This window comes from Sarcophilus harrisii, chromosome 2 (genome assembly GCF_902635505.1).
Source record: "Sarcophilus harrisii chromosome 2, mSarHar1.11, whole genome shotgun sequence".
Classification (NCBI taxonomy): Eukaryota; Metazoa; Chordata; class Mammalia; order Dasyuromorphia; family Dasyuridae; genus Sarcophilus; species Sarcophilus harrisii.
In genome coordinates, this window is record NC_045427.1 from 443,382,723 (window position 1) to 443,404,828 (window position 22,106).

Below are 22,106 nucleotides of genomic sequence, written 5' to 3' on the forward strand. Positions count from 1 at the left end.
CATCAGAATCAATGGCAATAAAAAATATCAGGAATTATTGGGGATTTTTTTATTCGTTTAAAATTAATAGACTCCTAAAGGTTAGAAAGATTCATAGAATACAAAAGAGTCAAACATAAACAAGAGAGATCAAAGTAGCCTGCAGTCAGAATCCAGGGAGTGGCAAACTACAATCCACAAGCTTGTTTTTTTCAGTCTTAGAGATAAGAATGGTTTTTATGTATTTTAATAAAGTTTTATTGTATTTTAAAAATGTAAAAACCATTCTTAGCTTGTGGGCCGTACAAAAACTGGCCGTCATAATTTGCCAAATTTGACCCGATCTAGTCCAACTAGTTCATTTCACAAATGCAGAAACTGAGACTTAGAACAGTCAGTTTTTGCTCAAGATTCTATGGCCAAATCCCAGGCTTAACCTCAAGTCCCCAGATGTTTCTCTCATGCTTTTTCACTACATCAGGCAGCCAAACAGGCCATTTGCACTTTACTGATTCTCTCCAGGGCTTCTATAACATAGCAGCTCTCCAACTTTTATATGCTCATCACATTTTTTTTTTTTTTTTTTTGGCATGAGGAATGAAGCCACACTAAATAGTGAAATAGGCCATACAAAAATAGTCTGGAGACTTACATAGGCACAAATTCCCTTCAATAATATTAGCAACTTTTGTTGAATTGTTTATGAGTTTAAGATGTGATGGCTTAAGTGTTTAAGTGTAAGATATACTCACCACAGTACATATACTTGGTAAGTAAAATATATAGTAAAATTTTTCACATATTTCCTTTTATTCAAAGTAACATTTTCTAAATTGTTATAGCACACTCAGAGCCATTGATATGAAGAAATATTATACAAAGACAAAACGTTCCTGATAATTCTTAGTGCAATCATATCCTACTTGACAATATCAAAATTCACTCTAGTCAAGAAACTAGGGCTCAAGGGTTTGCTATAGCAGTAGCTACAGGACCATGATAAAGCCATCTCATGTGGTGAAAACTCAGATGCTTCATTTGTAAGGTGAAAAATTAATGCTGTTTATACTATCTCATATGGTTGCTGTAAAGAAAACGCTTGGTAAATTTTAACATGCACTAGAAATATAAGTATTTGCCGATAATCAAGAATCCTGTTAAGAGATTCTAAAAAGAAATATAAACATGAAACAAAGGAAAAACCCACTAGCAACTGCACCCCTGTCTGATAACCCCATTAAAAAGCAAGAAGAAGCAATAACCACATTGATGGTTTTGTCTCCATGACTCTTCTGTCGTCGGGCTTCATCCAACTCTTTCTCCAATTTTTCCCTCTCATGCTGAAAATCATCTAGATCTTGATTAAACTTTTCAATGGCTCTTTGTAGTTTATGGTTCTCAGTATCTTTCCTCCGATTTTCAGCATGTAGCTGTGTTAAAAGGGTTTCTTTTTCCAGCAAAATGGTCTCAAAATCTTCAGTCCCCTGAAAGAGAAAAAGAAAATATGCATAATCACTGTTAGACAAACCAATCTAAGCTTCTATTTTACACTATTTCAAAGGATTTAGGGATTGAAAGGATAAACTTTAAGATATATAGTCCAACACTCTCAATTTTACCATCTGAGGTTCAGAATAGGGAAATGACTCATCTAAGTTGATTTGGGTATTAACTGAGCAGAAAATTTGAAGCTAAATCCTCTAACTACAAACCTTGTGTCTTTACACTATACACTAGAAAGAAGGAAAAGGGTACATGAGGGTTGAAAGGTTAGATTTATCTTTCACAGAATTTAAAATCAAAAGGGGAAAGAGTGGAAAAAGTAATAAATACACACAAGCCACTTCCGCGTATGAGATATCCCTACGTGATCCTGAATAAGCCACTTTGTCTGCAGCTGTCTCCACATCTATAAAATAAAGCTACTCCCTACACTGCCCACATGGGATTTTCAAATCAATTCAACTAAAGTATTAAAATAAGTACCCACCACTTTGCGCAAAGGACTATGCTGATTGTTGAAAGGACCAAGAAATATATAAAGCACTTTATAAGTAAATCAAAAGGTGCTACAAAAAAATGTCATGTATTATTATTAATAGCATGGAAATTGACTATCAGCTGAAGAGTGGAGATGGAATTAGGCTCTAACAGGATCACTATGTATTGGGTTTGGGACAAGCCAGGAAAGGTCAAAGATTCAGAAAAGAGCAGTCAACAACAAAGGGCCTAAATGAAATGAAAAGAGAAGACATGTTTGAGGGATAAGTGTGGTAAGAATACCTGTCCTTGAGAAACAGGGCAATACTTGGGATTCTATATACTCACAGGAAACAGGCTTTGTTCAGGGTTCAGGGTTACAATGGAGACAGACAAGACAGCTAAGGCTAAGTCTAGGCTACAGAGGCTATGTGAGTAGCTGACCTCAGCCTCCATCAATATTAAGGTGTTTTTCCCAGAAAAAGGTTAATTTACAGTTATCACCTTAAAGGACTGTAATCTAAAAAGGAAGGCTTACTGTTTCAGGCCTGCTATCAAAAAGCACAAGAATTTTATCATATGTTCACTTGAGCCATTAACTTAAAATGCATCAGTGGAAAATTAACCCTTTTAAAGGTGAAAAACAAACTTTATGACAGGATCTGCAAAAGCATCTGTGGCAAGATATACCTATCAATGTCACACAGACACAGACACAGACACACAGACACACACACACACACACACACACACACACACACAAAATAATAAAGTACAAACTACTCACTTGTATTTAAAGACCTCTACAACTGAATCCCATCTACCTTTCCTAAAGACATATTTGTCCTTCATGCATTGAGTCTAGTCACTACATCAGCTAGCTATAATTGCCCTTAGATCATAATCCACCTAGGAAAGTACCCTGTACAAAGTTAAAGCATTTATTAATGTCTGCTGAATTGAATTAAATAGAAGTTGCAGCCCCATTTTACAGAAAAGTAAACTACTGTTATAATTTCACATTTATTATCTATCTACATGGGATATACAAGTTCAAGTTCATATGTTAAATATATTAAGTTCCTCTTAAGTGCCAGACTCTGGACTAGATGCTGAAAATAATAATACAAAAATGAGAAAGTTTCTTTTCCCCAAAGATCTTTTATTCAGGAAAATGGGGATAAAGGAAAAGAAGGACAACATAACAAAAATAAGAAATTTAAGAGATGGTAGTAACAATCAGAGGTATCAGGAAAGACCTCTTCTAGCAGATGGCACTGGAGCCCAGCATTGAAGGAAGATTTCAAGGGGTTTCAAGACATGGAGGTAAGGAGGAAAAACATTCCAAGTATAAAAGATTACTTGTGCAGAGGCACAGGAATGAGAGATAAAAATATGTATAAAGAAAACAGCAAATAATGTTTTCTCAAATGGAGAGTTGTGTGAGGGAGAGTGAAATCTTATCAACTGGGAAAAATAGGTTTGAATTAGAGTGTGAAGGGCCTTAAATACTAAATTGGGGTGCTTCTAACTTAAAAACTAACAGAAAGCTGCTAAGGAAGAGAGTAGCAAGGTGACTAACTTTAGGAATGACTACATGAATTCCTGGTTATCAGAATAATTGCCCAACAATTCCTCTAATGATTTTACTGTGAACATTAAGAGGTAAAATTTAAAAGCAGACTTCAACTTTGGTACACAGTAAAAGTAATAGATCATAGGGCTTTGGATGTATAGATCCATTTTACTTTTGGATATTCTTGAATTTTTTCCTTTAAAAAAAAAAATAGATTTGTTGGAAAACTAAGATTTTACTTAATATTTGAATTTTGTTCTTTCTGGCCAAGTGGTATATATTTTCTTGAATGGGAAATCAAATAATCACTTGTTAAAGTTATAACTCAAAGGGATGAGGTATTCTTGTGACTGTTCTTTTCCTTTTTAAACTGAATTGTGGAAGAAGGAAGAGACCATGAACTGGAATGATTGTTGATCTTTGTTACAAAGATTTATTAGTTTCATTATTCGCTTTAATAACAAGACTTTAGGTTGATTTTTATCATAATATTCAGTATGAGGCTTATTATATTTCTTTTTTTTTTTTTACTTAATTCTCGATCATAAACTACAATAGAGCTTCTTAGCCATGTCTTGGTTATACTCGTATTTCATAATCTCTCCCCTGTTCAAGGATTTATGCATACACATTTCATACAATCACCTGTACAAATGCACACCAATGAATTCATATATAGATCTATAAACATATATGAATGGATGTGTGTCTACATAAGCATGATACAGGATGGTGGGAATAAAAAGCCAAAAAATAAAACTCTCAAAGAATTTAAATTCTAGGGGATGAGGGAAAATATAAGCAGACACTTGGATAAATATGAAGTAATTTTAAAAGAGAAACAGCTCTTTAAAGGATGAGGAAATATCTCCTGTAAGAGATGGCACCTAAACTGGGCTCAAAAAGAGAGGGAATATAGCCTAGACATGGGGGACTATTTATGAAGGCAAAGAGAGGTAAGAGATAGAATATGGTCTTGCAGTGGGAGAGGAGGTTCAAAAGGTAAGAATTAACGAGATCTGGATTGGTTTCTCAAAGGAAGAGACTTGATTGTTGCAAAAGCAGAACAGAACCAAACAGTGTCAGGGGACTGGTTAGTCAGTATAAGTGGTCTGAGATGGATATTTAGTAGAGGAAAATAAGGACTATCTCCTCTCAAGGAGAGGATGTTTGATTCTTCAACCATTGGTCAGAAGTTGTCAAAACAAATTTTTGGAAACATGTAGCACAACCCAAGTTCCCCACATCTTATTTACCACAACCCAAACTCCCTGAATCTGGCCAGGTAGGCAATAGCATCCTGTTTTTCTGCTCTCTGCAGTTATTCAGAAACTAACAAAGCTCCTGCTCTGGTCTTTTCCAGGCTAAGGGCAATAACTAGCAGGCCAGGATGACTAGAATAAAGAGTATATGAAAAGCAGACATACAAAATTAGGAAAGGTAGATGGGGATTCAATTTCAGAGGGCTTTAAATCCAAGCTGAGCAGTTTTAAATACAAGGCTGAGCAGTTTACATTTTATCATGGAGGTAACAGAGAGCTATGAAAGATTGTTTAGGGAGGAAGGGAAGGATATCAATTGGTGGTTGTATGAAAGATATACTGTACAGAACTGAGACTGCAGGAACTGGGGAGGAGGGCGGGAGGAATAGGATGGAGACCAATTAGGAGGTTATCAATAATCTAGGTTAGAGCTAATAATGAACTAAACTAGAAAAGACTATATTAATAAGAAGAGAGAAATTTGATACCCTTTTTAAGGAATTTGTTTCCAAAAAAAAATACAAAAAGGTCAACTTCCTTAACCTTTGATGGTTGTATCTCATTTGCTATTCATACATATGTATCTGAAATTACTTTTTTTTTTTTATCTAATTGACCTCAGTGAGGGTAAGAACAGAATATATGCTATAATTGTCTGAACTAACCTAATCTGAATTTACCTAGTCTGAAAGGGAGTATCAAGGGATATGAGCAAATGAGGTTGTCAATATGCTTTGCAAGGCAAAACTCAAATATTAATAATCAAAGAATCAAAGAATTTCAAACTAAAAAACTCCTTAGCTATCAAATAGACTGATCCAGGGCACTTTCCATTCATCACAACTAGCTTTCACTGATGTAGCACTTTACAGTTTGCAAAATGTCTTATATGTAAGCATCTGAATTTGTCTTTTTTTTAATTTGAATTTTCATTTGAATTTGAGCCTCATTACTCTTGTGAAGTAAGTGATATAAATACTATCATACCCATTGGATTCAAGAACAATACAGACAAAACCAAACAGAAACATGGGCCAGAAATATATACATAAAGATCCCTGTGAGCCACATAGTGACTTTTAAAATGTAATGTTATCTATATTTTACTGCATTTTAATTTTGTTACTATTTCCCAATTATATAATATTCCCAATATCTGGCAGCATGGGGGAGGAGGGTGTTGTGGGCTATAGATGCTCCTTGGGCAGTGTGTTTTGACACCTCTGTGCTATAAAACATAGCTTGCCTCTGTGAATAAATTGAAAATCAATCTAACCTAACCAGTGAGAAAGCTTTCTTCAATAGCTTACCTTGATTTTTTCTATTTGGGCACTGTGAGTAGCTTCTCTTGCTTTAGCCAAGGAAGTAGTCAACTCCTCAATTTCAGATGTAAGTTCTTCAATCTTTCAGAAAACAAGACACAGGTAAAAAAAGAAAGCCACAGCAAGAATCCAATTACATTCTACCCCCAACAAATTCTTCCCTGAATAGTCCCCTGTGATTGTATTAGATATTATTCTGCGTAAACCAAGTTGCTATTCCACCCCCAAAAAAATGGCACTTAGGGGTAAATAATATGCTGGTACTTCTTAAAGAAATCTAAATATTTTTCCTATCTGCAACTTATAAGATAAGTTACACAAATAGTAAGTGATTCGACAGGGAAAGACAATCCACAGATCAAGCCCCATATGATGGGAAAAGAAAGGCATAATGACATCAGCAATGTAACACTCTAATCACCAGAGGCAATGAAAATAATATGAATTTCTGTTTTCAACTATACTAAAATGGATATCATACAGATATGGCCTAGTCTACTACTAATTCCTTTGTCAAACCCCCAGGTGCTTAACTGGTAACCTACCTGTATTGAAGCTACCCACAAACAAAAGTTCCCATGTCATTATATTCAACACTTTAGTTCTGTCATGTACTATGTTATATATGGCTGAAAATTCAAGATAGGATAAGCTAAAAGCAATAATTCTAATTTATAGTATCTATCCTGAATAAATCTAAATAAGTATACAAAGACATACCTCTTTATCTTTTGTTTTTAAGGCCACAGTTAGACCCTGAATTGTTTTATCCCTCTTCAAACCATTTTTCTTTTCAAGAGCAATTTCTTTTTCTTTTTCTTTTATGTCCTCCTGGAAAGACTAAATTAGGTAAGAGGATTCACTAAGTTGACCAGTCTTAACCATAATGCAAAACATCTTTTAACATAAATTTAAATACTGTTTTATTTATTTAAATGCCATTTTATTCATGTCAGCTTTGTTTAATGCTTCCAAGTGAAACCAAACATAAAGGAACTAGCTCCAAGTTACACTACATCTCACAGCAAGAAGACATAGTGAAAAGAAAGAAGATCTGCTATAAAACTAGTCATCCTCATGGAAAGAATACCAATGCCTTCTTGAATGTGTACATAGTCACAATCAAGCAGTGAAGAACATACCAAATGGTACTGTAAAACGCAAAGTATCAACTGAATCCTGCAATGACCAGAAATTTCCAAAGGATTTGATTTCCCAGAATTCAAGACTCGTAAGCTTGAAGGGATCGAAGAGCAAAGCATCTAGCAAAACTCTTTTCTGCAGCATGGATCTCCTCTACAACATTCCTACAAAACGGTCACCCAGCTTCCATTTGAATATCTCAAATGCTAAAGAACTCAGCTTCCCAAACATCCTATCATACTATAGAGCAGCTCAAACTTCTAAGAAGTTCTTATAATACATTCAGATTTACCTCCCCGACCCTCCTTCGATCTCCTCTCTCTGCCTGATTCTTCATTCTAGAGCAATGGAATGGAAATCTAAGGTTGTAAAGTATAATGTCTTCAGGATCAGAGTCAGGACCAATCAAAGTCCTAAAAGGAGGAGCAGTGAAGGAGGCAGCAAGCTGCCACGAGGCTTACCAAAGATGAATCCTGGACTCTGGAATCTGAAATTCTCTCTCCTCAGCATGCTGCAGCAGAGAGATTCTGACCCTCTCCCTCAGCCCTCCAATCCTTGCCTCTAATTACCTCATCACAACACATTCAGCAAACACCAATCATGAGGAGAGCCATCATATCACCATATGTTTATAGAACTATTATCACACTTTGAATAGGTAATTAGCTTTAAGTGCTCGGCTGTCTTAGATTCAAATACACCTTTTCAGAGTTCCAGCCCACTATAGTAAAGAATGGATTTGGAGGCACAGGATGAAAGTTCAAATCTGAGCTCTACTACTTATCACTTGTCTGACCTTGGGCAATCTTAAAAAAATTTTTTGGATCTCAGATCCCTTATCTCTAAAATGAGGGGACTGGCCCACTGATCTCCAATGACCACCAGTGCATACATAGTACACTGCCTATCTCAGAGTAGACATATCTGTCTACTGATAATTCTAAGGTCTCTTTCAACTCCAAATCTATGATCCCAAGATCCTATATTTAAAAATGATATATCAGCCATTGTCAAGCCATATCAATGGCACAGAATCTTCAGGCTTACTATCAGGAAGATCTGAATTTAAATATCGCTTCAGGTTAAACTTGACCTTTGTGTCAGTTTTCCTCAACTATAAAAGAGAGATAATAGCATCTATATCACAGGGTTGGTGTAAAGACCAAATAAGATAATATTTGCAAAGTTCTACCTGAAACAAATTAGGCACTTAATAAATCTTTTCCCCATTCTTTTCCAGCCCCCTACTTCAGTCTTCTCTTAACAAAATAACATTTTCTTCAGTTACTTTTCATGACATGGTTTCAAATCCCCTTTATCACCATCCTAGATACCTTTAGTTTCTCAATATCTTCTCTAAAACATAGTACCTAAAAAATGACTACAATAGTCTGGTCATGGGAAAGTACAATGGATTTGATCAAATTTTAACTTAGTCATTTATATTTAGAATAGGAAATAATGCACTAATAAGTTGATGAATCTAAATATATGATTTAAACATACCAGAATTTTCTTTTCAAAGCAATTTCTTTCATTTCTAAGTTCCATTTGAACAGCCTAACAAAACAAAATAAACGTTAATTTAATAACATTTATATGTTAATATAAAAGAAAAAGAAAAAGGCTCTAAATATTTCCCCATAAGTATTCTCCTTAAACATCATAATCAATTAGAACAAAACTCCATATATTTAATTTACAACATTTCATTTGGATCCCAGTCCCCCCAGTCAAGTTAACAAAGCTTAAAAACAAAGCAGGGGAAAAGTGAGCTGACACAAAGAACCAGGCATGACATGAAGTGATCACTGATCATGGTGTATTCAGCTCTGGTGGGTATAAATAAAAAGACAGATGAAAGACTGTGAGGAATGCAAAAGTGAGTTCAAGGGAAAAACTCAAAAGTAACTAATCATGGGAACAATATTGTAAACCATTAAAATTCCAGACTAAATCTAACCTATAATGCTAAAAACATACAATTGTTAGAACAATGGCCTTTCTTAATATAGAAACAGAAAATTCAAATAAATATTACTGATAATCACCTAATATATTGTGACTTATATGAAGCCTCCATTGTAAAAGAACAGAAGGTCATAGCTAAGATTTGAACTTTCCAAGTTACTATTTTTATGAGATTTATTTTTGCACTAAATCTTCCAATGCTTCAGATAAAGGATATCTGCTTCTCACTGTAACATTGGAATTGTCAAGAATAGATCACATTTTTACTGTAGGAAATCAGAGAGGAGAGAAAACTTGAAAATACTCCTCCATGTTAATTCATTAACAGGTAATTCAAGTCATATTAGGGCTGCTGTTCTTTCATACACTTAATACAATATATATATATATATATATATATATATTTATTAACAATTCCCAGCATGCTGTGACAGTACTCATTTTTGCTATCTAACCACTGACAAGTAGCTGGCTGCATTTGTTTATCTGTGTTTATGCATAAAATATGGAAGATGTATATGCATCCTCCATGGAAGAACCAGGAATACTAATTAAAATGCCCACTGCCTCACCTCTATTTCTAATTCCTTTTCTTCCCTGAAAGCAGCAGTAAGATCTCTGAGTTTTCCAGATGACAAGTTCTCATCAGGAGATCCCATTTGAGATTTTGCCTCTTCAAGTTCCTGAATTAAAGCATCTTTTTTCTTCAAAGTCAGCCTCAAATCCTCTATTAGTCTAAAAAAGAATAAGATGTAAATAAATATTATTTTAATATTATACTCAGCCCAATGGGACAAAAGTAACTAAGAAAAAAGTCCATGTTAACTATGACACTGCATCTCTAAACAGTAATGAAAGAAAACCCATTCTTTAACACAATGTTAGTACTAGAAAAGGAAAGAGCCTTGAGCTCAGATTTCATCACCAGGGGGAACTCCAAGGGGAAGAACTAACTCCCTCTGCCAATACAGGTCAGCACCTTCTTGGCAAGTGATAATCTTAGAGAGCTGTCTGAACAACCAGAATGGTCAGTGTCTTGTACAAGCTCACCCACAGCATTAGTCAGTGGTGGGACTTGAACCCAGGGTAGCTCTCTCGAATTGTGGCACTCCACTTCTCTCCTAAATACTACAGAGAACTTCTGAATATAAAACCTTAGAGCTGAAAGGGACCTTTGGAATACAGGGTGCTGGAGCCACTAAGGACTTTAAGCAATATTCAGTCCTGCCCCAATACGTGAGGCCCACGTAGCTGAAGTCATTTACTCAATGTTACAAAGCAGCTGTTTCTCGCTTACAGGACTGTGCTCTCAGCCTCAGGCAACTTTCCATGAAAAGAGTTATGACTCTGACCCCTCAATCAAGAATTCCTAATAAAAGTGGCAGCCTTCTGCCTGCCTTATCATTGTGATCCCCAAACTATTAAGCTCAAGAATCTCATGAAGGACAATTCCCCCAATCTGAGCATATCATCTCTCACAAACCAGAAGAGACACAGGGCTAGCTCCACAAAAGAGCTCCACAGTGATCACAAGGCTGATCACCTTATATATATGTGGAAATTTCCTAAGTGGAACAAAAGAAAACCAACATGTTTAGCAGTTGAAATAAATCCCCCCAAAAATGCAGAACAGACAAGTTAGAACAGGGATGGCATATTCAAATCCAAACATCTTGCCTTTGGTCCAACAGTCAGCTATTCCTTAGTCACACGTCACCCCAGGGAGCTAGGACAGCATAATGGGAAGAAGTCAGAAGAACTGGACTCAAGTCCTAGTTCTGCCATATCCTAACTGGATAACCTTGAAGAAAGCCTTTTGAACAGCTTAATCCTTAGTTTTTCATCTGTAAAATGGGGAAAATACTCATACAACTTAGCTCACAGGGATGTCATACAAACAAAATAAGCTGATGTATGCAAAGTACTTTCTAAATGTAAAGGCATCTATATATGCCAAAAATTATTATTTTGTTCTAAGCTACATGAAAATTAGAAGAACTGCTCATCTTACCAACAGGTAAAAAGAAATTGGAAGCAAAAGCACTCCTAGACCAAAAATGAGAGCAGCCAAGCTTTCAAAATTTTTACTTAATAGTGAACAATTACTTGTTTAAATACTCAACAACCACAATTCCAAATATCTAGAAAATAGTAATGCAGAAGCAAAAAAAAAAAAAAAAGTCCATACAAATTAAGACAGATATCAGAGAGTCCATGTAGCATAGCTCATACACAAGATCCTGAGGCCTTTCTCAAATCCAAGAGATATTCAGAGCATATTAGACTAAAATACAACACATTTCAAATAAGCTTGCTTATATCAGCTTTAGCCCACAGATTAAGAACAACAATTAAAAGGGAGGTTGGTGCTGCTAAAAGCAAATATACTTAGGTCAAAAAGAAATTACATCTGTGAGCAACAGAAGAGAGAGAAACTACAAAGAGCAGACAAGAACTTAAAAAGCACAGCAAGCTGAGCGCATCTAGTATAAAAGCAGATTTTATTAAAGGAAACATCATAAATAAATGAACTTCCAAGATAACCACAGTTTTCAGTACCAAAGCTTTCTTAAAACTGCGTTAGCAGCTTGCTAGCCCCGATGGTACAAGAGAATTATAACCCCATGCAATTACTGGTAGGAGTAAGAACTCCATAAAAGGTAAAGGATGCACACTGTACTTTAAGAATGCCCAAGGGAAATGACATCTGTTTTCCAAAATCTTTCCAACTAAAATAGTTATAAATAATAAAGTTTTGACACTCATTGGAAAACATCAGGGAAATTTTTAGTGTACAATGCCTCCTTTCCTACTGATGCTAGATAAATGAAGTGTCAGGATACAAGAGGGATAAAGGTCAGACCTGTCTTTGTCTTCCTCAGATAGGGCCTCCTCCAGATCTCCCTGCTGTACCGTCTTCAGAGATGAAAGTTTTTCTTCCAAACCCATTCTGAGAACCTTTTCCTTCTCTGCCATTGCAAAGGCCTTTTCCACTTCTGCCTGGGCTGCTTTGACGTCCTAGAGTTAAATTAAATGCATCCAATGTGATTTTTCAATACAATTGGGAACATTTTGAAAGGAAATTGGATTAAAATATAAATATTTATGACTTCTTCTCCAGCAGTTCTCTCTCCCTGAATTGTACTATATACACAGTGAGAATTGGTAATAAATACATTTGCCAGCCATTTTTTCCATTACCTCTTATATATTGAAGAGTTATAAGCATTTCCAAAGGAAAAGACTCAATTAACTCACAAAGAGCTTTTTCTAATTTTTTCTAAATCAAATCAATATTTACAATTTCAACGAAAATGAAATGCTCCCCACAATACTGCATATTTATAAATAAATTCCAAACAAGAACCACACAGTAAGTCACATACAGATTTCATTCCTTCATAGTAACTAGAAACTAAAAAATCTGAACCTACATTTTCTAAATCTCCGCAGTGATTTAGATGGTGATAAATGCAACATATACCCCTCTGAAAGCTCAAGGAAGTCAGTAGGAAAATTATATCATCAAAGGAAAAAACTCTAAGTCTAGATCTGTAACACAGAAATACACATCAGTGTTAATCAAAATGACTTGCAGGTGAATTAGATCTCAGAGTTGCTTATGTAAAGTTCTATGCAATGTTCTTTGCAATTTATATGTGTGTACACATACACACACATCTAAAGCAATGAAAGATGTGTTGTTTTCTATAATGTATCACATTATTGCTTGCCCAAATAGGGTTTTGCCTCATGATCTCAAAGATAATGGTGTTTATGTAAAATTATTTCTAAATCTATACTGAGAACTATACTGCTCAGTCTGAATAAAGGAAAGGACCACCTCCTTCCCTCCCTTCCAGTACAGGCCTAATATTTTAAGTGTTAGGAAGCCATGTGGAAAACATCTAAGATATGAAGTCAAAGGACTTGTGTGTAAATCAAGGCTTTTGCCACCCAATCTTCTCACACACTTAAAAAGAGTCATTTGTTCTGGCAGTGTAAACAATAGGAAAACAAAGTAACTTTAAGAATTTGATAGTGTAAGATTTATTTAAAATGGAGAAATATTTAAAAGTCTGTGATATAGTCATTTTCTATCAATTAGTAGAAATTGAATCTGTAGATGAAAGGAACTCTTAGAGAAAATGTAGCCCACCGATGAGGAAACTCATTTCAAACAATATTCAAGTCCTAGTCATTACTAAAAAATGAGTATCTTAAGTAAAAGTTACAAAATACTACTAGACGCTTCACTCTCCCTAAAGGCACTAAGAAAACTGTACTATTCCTCCAAGGTTTATACTTGCCTCCTCTAGATGGAATATTTTTCTTGTTAGGTGGTCTTCAACTTGCTGCATCTTTTTGTGAGCATCCTCTTTCACACGCTGAATTTCTGAACCGCCCCCTTCTGCCAGGCTTTCAACTGCTTTGCTGCAAAGACACAGAAAAAGTATAAACACCAAGAAAAAGATGGGTCTAATACTGACCATGAATAAGTAGACTGAAGACATGAAGTATTGACAAACACTTTTCCAATGTAACACATACAAGCTTATTTTGTAACTGGAAGAGCGGGTGACTGAGCCAAAACCAATAAAAATAAATCTGGAGAAATTAAAGGAGGTTTAATGCAGCATATTCTGTCAACTCATAGGAAAAGAATTTTAAACACAGCATATCGATCTATTTGAGACAAGATATTGTGCAAGCAAAACAAAATCAGTCTGCCTACACCCTATAGTTATGCGTTGTTAAAAACACAAAATGCCAAAGTTATTATATCTAAAACACTAGGATTATGTTTTGTTTGATTAACAGTGAATGAGAATTGTACATCAAAGCCATGCCTCTGTGATTCCAAAGATAAATCCTTATTTCTTTTAAAGAAAAATTATGCTAATTCTGAAGATTCCTTAAAAATTCCCCCTTACCCTTCCACCAAAGTTTGGGTTTATAGCAAACATAATAATAAAGGAAATATATCTGAATTCTTTCTGATACGTATGTCTTATTTCCTAATGGCTAAATTTTCAAGAAACATAAACTTAACACAGAGAAGGTAGAATGAAGAAATCAGAAAAATGAATTCTACTCATGGTTGTCATTACTAGCCATGTGACTATAATCAAATCAATTGATTTTACCCCAGTCCCTTATAGTTTCCTACCAATAAAATGAAGATAACAACATAATAGGAATATTATGAGTCCACTGTTTTGTAAACTTTAAAGGACTAAATAAATAAGCTACCATTATCTAATTCAAACTGCACCCAATGCAGAAATTCCTTCATTTCTTTTATAAATACTGGTTCTTCTGTACCACTTTTTAGATTTTTCCCATTCTGTCTTGCTGCTTATGATTGCCTTTCTGCAACCCAGAACATATTAAGTTCTTTGAGGGTAGGGCCTATTCATTCTGTCTCTGTATCACCAGTAATTAACAATTACCTGGCACATAGTAGTTACTTTTAATAAATATGCTGAATGACTGATTGGTATCTTCTGATAGGTTCAAAATTATAGAAGCACATCAGCTTCTACAGATCACATAGAACCTGAGAGATCAACTACCCTATACTATCCCCTCACTTCACTAATGGGAAAACTAGAACTCCAAGCATCAAAGAAGAATACACATCACCTTCAAAAGCAAAGAGCCAGAGTCTAGATCAAATCCCAAGTCCAACTCTCAGCACTGTGGCATACTTGGTAAACTTTGAGTCTCTTCTGTTAGAGGAGGCTTTCCACTATTAATTACCACATTTTACACCAAAGGGGACTGCACTTCAAAGGTAAATGATGCATTTTTGTATATGTAAGCTTGGTTGAGCACACATTGGTTAATATGCTACATAAAAAACATCAAAACATGAGGTTTTATTCATCTGATTGGGCAGGATTTTACTGCTAAAATTACTGAAAAGGTTACAAAGTTTTATATATGAGGCAGTACTCACGAGGCTTTGATGAGGAGATACTCCCTCTCCTGCAATTCACGTTTCAGGCTTTCCAACTCCACTTTCAACTCAATGTTCTTCAAGACAAATTTCAGAGAAAAAGGGTACATTGTAAAATTACAAGAAAATACAAAAAAAAAAATCCATTCAATAAACAATGTTTCAAGTCGATATTCACTATGCATTACTAATAATAGGCAAAAAGCACACTCAAAATCTCATTAGCCTTAGCACACACTAGAAAGGGAATTTATTGAAGATACTATCAAAAAAAAAAAAAAAAAAAAAAGAAATAAAGAAAGAAAGTTTGGAAATTCCCCCATCTCAGAATAATCACGTAAATTTTTCAGGCTTCTAAAAATCCAAAGCGTTTAAACATCACCATATAAATGTCATTCAACTAAAGTTGATTTAAAAATTGTTTGCCCTTTGCCAAGCAAATTTATGGGCAATTCTGCAGTTTCTTTTTACCATTCCAAAGCAATTACTTCTGGCTGTTTACAATTCTGCATATGGTGGTCACAGACGTGGGAATGTATTTAAGCTTATTAAAAAAAAGCCAGAGAGAAGAAGAGAAAAATAATGAATTCTAATCTATTACTTTAACAAATCCCATTACAGAATAAAAACACAAGAAAAACATACAATGATATGATATGATTGATCAGCAATGAACATGGATATTCCACCCATTTTTCTTTGTTCATTAGTAAATCAAAATGACCTGATTCAAATGAGATGTACAACTCTCAGCAAAAGAGGAAAATTTGGAAAAATTAATGAGCTAAATAAATAGAAAATATAGCAATGTACACCACTAATAATATATGTAGCCTTAGACATAATACCTGCAGCATTAAAAATGATGGCTTAACAAAGAAATGGAGAACATTATGAAAAGCAAAATGAATAATTTTGATTTCATTAAATTAAAATGTCTCTGCACAGACAAAACTAATGCAGCCAAGATTAGAAGGGAAACAGAAAGCTGGAGGAGGGGAGAGCAATTCACCCAATGTTTCTAACAAAGGCCTCATTTCCTATATGGAAAACCAAGTCAAACTTATAAGGATATAAGTCATTCCCTAATTGATAAACGGTCAAAGGATATAAACAGACAATTTTCAGACGAAGAAATTAAAGCCATTTCTAGTCATATAAAAAATGCTTTAAATCACCATTGATTAGAAAAATACAAATTAAGATAACTCTGAGGTACCATCTTATATCTCTTATGAGGCCAAGATGACAGGAAACAATGATAAATGGGACACTAAAGATTGTTGGTGGACTTGTGAAATGATCTAATCATTCTGGAGAACAATTTGGAACTATGCTCAAAGGGCTATAAAATTGTGCATACCCTTTGATCCAGCAGTCTCACTACTGGGTCTGTATCCCAAATTGATCACAAAAGAGGGAAAAGATCCTACATGTGCAAAAATGTTTGTATAAACTCTTTTTGTAGTGGCAAGGAACTAGAAATTGAGTGGATGCCCCCCAGTTGGGGAATGGATGAATAAGTTATGGTATATAAATGTAATGGAATATTATTGTTCTTTGAGAAATAATAAGCAAGATGATTTCAGAAAAGCCTGAAAGAATTACATGAACTGATCCTGAGTGAACTGAGCAGAACCAGGAAAACATTGAACACAGTAACATTATTATGTGGAAATGACCAACAGGATGATTTCAGAGAGGCCTGGAGAAACTTACATGAACTGATGCTAAGTGAGATGAGCAGAACCAGGATATCATTATAAATGGCAACAACAAGACTATACGATGATCAATTCTGATAGATGTGTCTCTCCTCAACACTGAATTGATTCAGACCAGTTCCAATTGTTTAGTGATAATGAAAGCCATACATATACACTCAGAGAGAGGCCTGCGGGAACTGAGTGTAGACTACTACATAGCATTTTCACGCTCTCTGTTGATGCTTGCATTTTTGTTTTCCTTCTCAGGTTTTTTGTTTTCTTTCTAGATCCAATTTTTCTTATGTAGAAAGGTAACTGTATGGATATGTATACATATCCATTTAACATATATTTTAAAATGTATTAGAATATCTACCATGTAGGGGAGGGGATGGGGGAAAGGAGGGGAAATTTTGGAACAGAAGGTTTGACAAGGTTTCTCTATAAGGGCATCAGAAAGTTCTTCCTCCTCAATGTTAAAAATTACCCATGCATATGTTTTTTATACATAAATAAAAAAAAAACACTATTATGTGATGATCAACTGTGATGGATCTGGATCTTCTCAACAATGTGGTGATTCAAGGAAATTCCAATAGAACTGGGATGGAAAATAAGAGAGAACTATGGAGACTGAATATGGATCAAAGCATAGTATTTTCATTTATTTATGTTTGTTTTTTCTTTCTCTTGGTTTTTTTTTTTTTCCCCCACTTTTAGTCTGATGTTTCTTGCACAACATGACAAATATGGAATATGTTTAAAAGGATTGCACGTATTTAATCTATATCAGAATGCTTACTGTCTTGAGGAGGGAGAAGATAAAAGAGGGAGAGAGAAAAATTCGGAACACAAAATTTTACAAATGAATGTTTGAAAACTATCTTTACATTTATTTAGAAAAATAAAATGCTTTTGAAAATTAAAAAAAAATAAAGAAAGAAAAAGAATGGTGGTTTAACAAAATGGCTTCTTAAGACAGTGGGATCTTTAACAAAAAAAGCATAAACTAAGGTGGACATTTGGCAAGGATGTTGTAGAGGAGAAACATGCTTCAAGAAGGGAATGGACCAGATGATCATTAAGACTCTAACTTGTAAGATTCTATATAACTGTTATACAGCACACACAGAAAATTCCTCTATATAACTAACACTTTAAGTGAAAAAAATTTTTTTACACTTTGCCCACTTGTATCTAGGGAGACCTATTCCCACCTCTGCCAAAAAATGGTTTGACTTGATAATGAAAAAATAATTATATTGCTCTACTCACATTATAACATGACTAATAGATTAATTAGCAAACCCTCACCTGAAAAGGCCTCTATGATTCCCAAGCCAATTTTATAATCTTGTCAAAGTTTTATTTGATAATTTTGATGACATAAAATTACTGAAGAGAATTTACACAAAATTTCCACTTCTTATAACTCTGCCATTTTGTTTCAGGGGCTTTTCCCCTGTTCCCTCCATCAGAACTCTCTGCTTTACCGTCTGTCTTCCATCTGTGGGGATTTTAATTTTCAAACAATGATCACTATCCTTTCATCTCCTAAATCTTTCTCTCAATTCCTATCTCACAGAGTTATTGCAAAGAACGAGTGAGATAATATTTTTATAAAGCACTCAGCAAAGTGCCACATAGCAGACACTTTATAAATGCTTGTTTTTCGTTTTCCTGAGTCTTGTGCCCAGTCTTAGGTCGCTGCCCACAGTGATACATTCAAGAAAATCTTGAACAATTTAAGATTATCCCTTTAACATGTGCATGTTGGTTTCTCTATAGAATCAGAAAGTTCTTCCTCCTCCCTGAATACAGCATGACATTACAAGAAACATAAGTATATCTGTATTGTGTAGTGGAAAGAACATAGATTTGAAATCAGAGAATTATTGGACTTGGAGTTGGAAAGACCCTTAAAAATCATTTTGAATAATAAACCAAGACAATTCCAAAAGACCCATAATGAAAAATTCTATCCAACCCAAGAGAGAAAATTGATCATCTCTGACTGCATATTGAAGCACACTTTTTTTAAAGTTATTTTTATTGTTTTTTTGTGTATGCATTTTCTTTTGCAATATTGCCAATATGGAAATGTCTTAAGATTCACATATAATAAGGTACAATCAATGCCTTCTCAAAGTGTGAAGGAAATTTATCTGGAGGGAAATCTGGAGGGAAAGAATTTAAAACTCAAAAATTTTTTAAATGAATGTTAAAATTTTTATATATAATTGGGGAATATGGGACAGGAGAAAGGAAAGAATGAAAAAAGAAAGGGAGGAAAAAAGAGAGGGAGGGAGGAAGTCAGAAAGGAATCTTCTAGTCCAATTCCCTTATTTTAAAGGAAACTAAGGTCCAGGGAGGAGAGTGAAAGGCCAAGTGTCAAACAAGGAGCAACAGAACAGGAACTCAAATCTAAATCCTGTGACTAAAATTAAGTCTTCTTTTACTCCATGCCAAAATTTATGCTCAAGTGACTAGCTCAGTCCCATACTATTCTTGTGACTTTAAGCAAGTTGGCTAATGGATAAATTAATTTTTCCAGCTGTACAATGAAAATATTCCTATTTGTAGCACCTACACCTACTTCAAAGAGCTTTTGGGAGAGAACCTCTTTGCAAACTATAAAGCTACAGGTAAATGTGGGCTATTATTATTGGTGTTATCAAATGGAAAGAGTACATTTTGAGAAAATGAAAAATTTGTAATTGTGATGCTTGGAACTGCCAATGATTTCACAGAGGATAATGAGTAAGTTACATCATCCTTCAGCACTTCCATTTTCCCTACCTGTAAAATAAGCTGCAAGGACAAAAGAGAGATGGTCTTTAAAGTGCTCTAGACTAAAATCAAAAGCACAGGAAAAGGCAACCTTGACCTGCAAAAAATTTCCAAAGTTGCCTTGATTTAGAAGACAAGTTGATTTAAGAACAAAATAAATCCTATTAGCTCAAAAGCAGACCCCAATTCACTGCAGAGAATAATGTGGACTGAAAGTGACAGAGATCAGTGACAACATAACTGGAAAAGCAACAGCTGACACGGTGCTGAACATGACTAAGAGCAAAGACAAAAGCTTATTTGTGAAAGAATTTAGGTCCAACACCATTTCTAAAGCAATGTCCAAATCTTTGGAAATGGAAAATTTCAGCACAAAGGGATCACAGAACAAAGACTTTTAGACCAAGGAGGGATCCTAAAATTTACAATATTAGAACATGAAAGATTCAAATTGGAAGGGAGCTTGAGATCTTTTAACCTGACCCCCTTCATTTTGAAGATCAGAAAAGTGAAAATTAAATGCCTTACCCAAAGTTCTATAATACTTAGAACTAGGACCCCGTATCCTAATTTTCAGAACTTTTCACAAGGAGATGCATGATTCTAAAGTCAGAAGACTGAAATTCAAATTTAATTCTCATATACAAAACATATGAATGTAGAAGTCAGGTAACTTCTCAGTTCTACATTATAATGCCATTAAAAATAGTATCTAGCATTTAGATTTAGCTTTAAGGTTTGCAAAGCATTTTACATTTATTATATCACTCTGCACTGTCTTTGTTCTCATGAGCCTACATTTTTTTCAAACTGTTCAAGGGGTCAGAAGAAATAAAATTCCTGATCTTGTAAGTATGATCTGAAATTGAAGCATTTAGGAAAATGCAATTGTCTTATTACTGGAATAGAACTTACTTCCAAAGTATGACCTAAAAATAGCTACAACTTGAAATGTTGAAAATAAGTTCATACCAACAAATGAAGAAATTCAACTCTTCTTTTCCAAAGAACTATATAAAGTTATATAAAGCTGAACCAATGCCACTGCTAATTAACACCAAGTTTTGGAGAGAACCACACAAGTGATATAAAATACAATCCAAGAAGCAGAATCTGCGGTGCTATGATTCTGTAGCAGTTAGGAATCATTGCATGTATTATGAACAGAATACTGCATTAAGAATCTGCACAGCTTGCTCACTATCAGTACTACCACAAAACTGGGATACTGGACAGGTCCTGAATCTGGGCTTCCATTTCCTTATCTGTAAAATGATGTTTAAGGTCACTTCTAGTTTTAAAATTCTGGGTTAATTCAGCCCTAATTACATCCATCAGGATTTGAGGGAACTCATATTAAAATACAATAAAAAATAAGACATATGGATATAATACAAAATAGGCCCGAGCTTGATGTTTAACTTTTCAAATTCTAGGTAAGGTGACATCTGAGTAAATAAATACTAAGTGCAGAGCTACTGTTTTAGGTCCTGGAAAGACACAATATGATCCCTGCCCTCATGGGCAGGTTCCTGTGCTCCCCAGAAACCTAATTTAAAAGAATTTATCATGTAGTTCTTATACAGAACTTAATATGCTAAGGAACACAGTACAGTGGTCAATATCTTCAACAAAGTTTTATAGAATCATAGAAATGATGTTTATACTAGATTCTTTGTACTGTCCCTCTAAAAAAGGCAAAAAGTATAATATTAAATTATAACTCAGGAAAAGTTAGGAAAGTAAAATAGGAAGACAGTTTTACATAATAATGGCAGGCATTTTGCTTTCTGGTGATATAATTCAGCCATTCACCAAGTTTTTGGTCCTGGGATTCTCCAAAGAGCTTTTCCTTATGTAGGTTTTATCTACTCATATCCACCACATCAATTAACTGATAATTCACCATATTATAATTTGAAGCACATTGAAGTCAGGAAGATTAATCTTTCTAAGTTCAAATGTGGCCTCAGATACTTACTAGCTGTGTGACCCTGGACAAGTCACTTGACTCTGTTTGTCTCAGCTCCTCATCTATAAAATGAGCTGGAGAAGGAAATGGCAAACCATAACCAGTATCTGCCAAGAAAGCCCCAGATAGGGTCATGAAGAGCTGAATATGACTTTCCCTGACTCAACAATAAAATATCAGAAATTAAAACATCTTATTATTATTAAAATTGTTTTTACTGCATGGAAAGGGTCTCAGGGACCCCTAGATCACACTCCAAGAATCACTGCTTAACTTAATACAGAAATAGAAAGTACTAATCTACACAAACTTATTATTCTTCCCACCCCACCCCCAAACTTTCTCCTCTTCCTAATTTCTATTTCTGCCAAAGTTACCATCACATTCCCAATCACTGAAGCTCAAAACCAAGGTGTCATCCCCAATCTCTCACTCTCTCTCAC

General features: G+C 34.8%; 1 protein-coding gene across 9 annotated transcripts in view; it reads right to left on the reverse strand.

The window, feature by feature from the left end:
- CDK5RAP2 (CDK5 regulatory subunit associated protein 2) overlaps positions 1-22,106 on the reverse strand; it is a 159,992-nt gene that overhangs the window by 102,682 nt on the left and 35,204 nt on the right. For 8 of the 9 annotated variants that reach the window (XM_031954197.1, XM_031954201.1, XM_031954198.1 and 5 more), the window contains 8 exons: positions 15,196-15,272; positions 13,544-13,667; positions 12,097-12,251; positions 9,806-9,968; positions 8,769-8,822; positions 6,840-6,959; positions 6,108-6,200; positions 1,245-1,463 (listed from right to left, as the gene is read on the reverse strand). In XM_031954197.1, the coding sequence (XP_031810057.1) occupies positions 1,245-1,463; positions 6,108-6,200; positions 6,840-6,959; positions 8,769-8,822; positions 9,806-9,968; positions 12,097-12,251; positions 13,544-13,667; positions 15,196-15,272 (1,005 nt within the window). Of the gene's footprint in view, positions 1-1,244; positions 1,464-6,107; positions 6,201-6,839; positions 6,960-8,768; positions 8,823-9,805; positions 9,969-10,910; positions 11,063-12,096; positions 12,252-13,543; positions 13,668-15,195; positions 15,273-22,106 lie in introns of those variants that run through there. The other variant, XM_031954204.1, reaches the window with a different exon arrangement.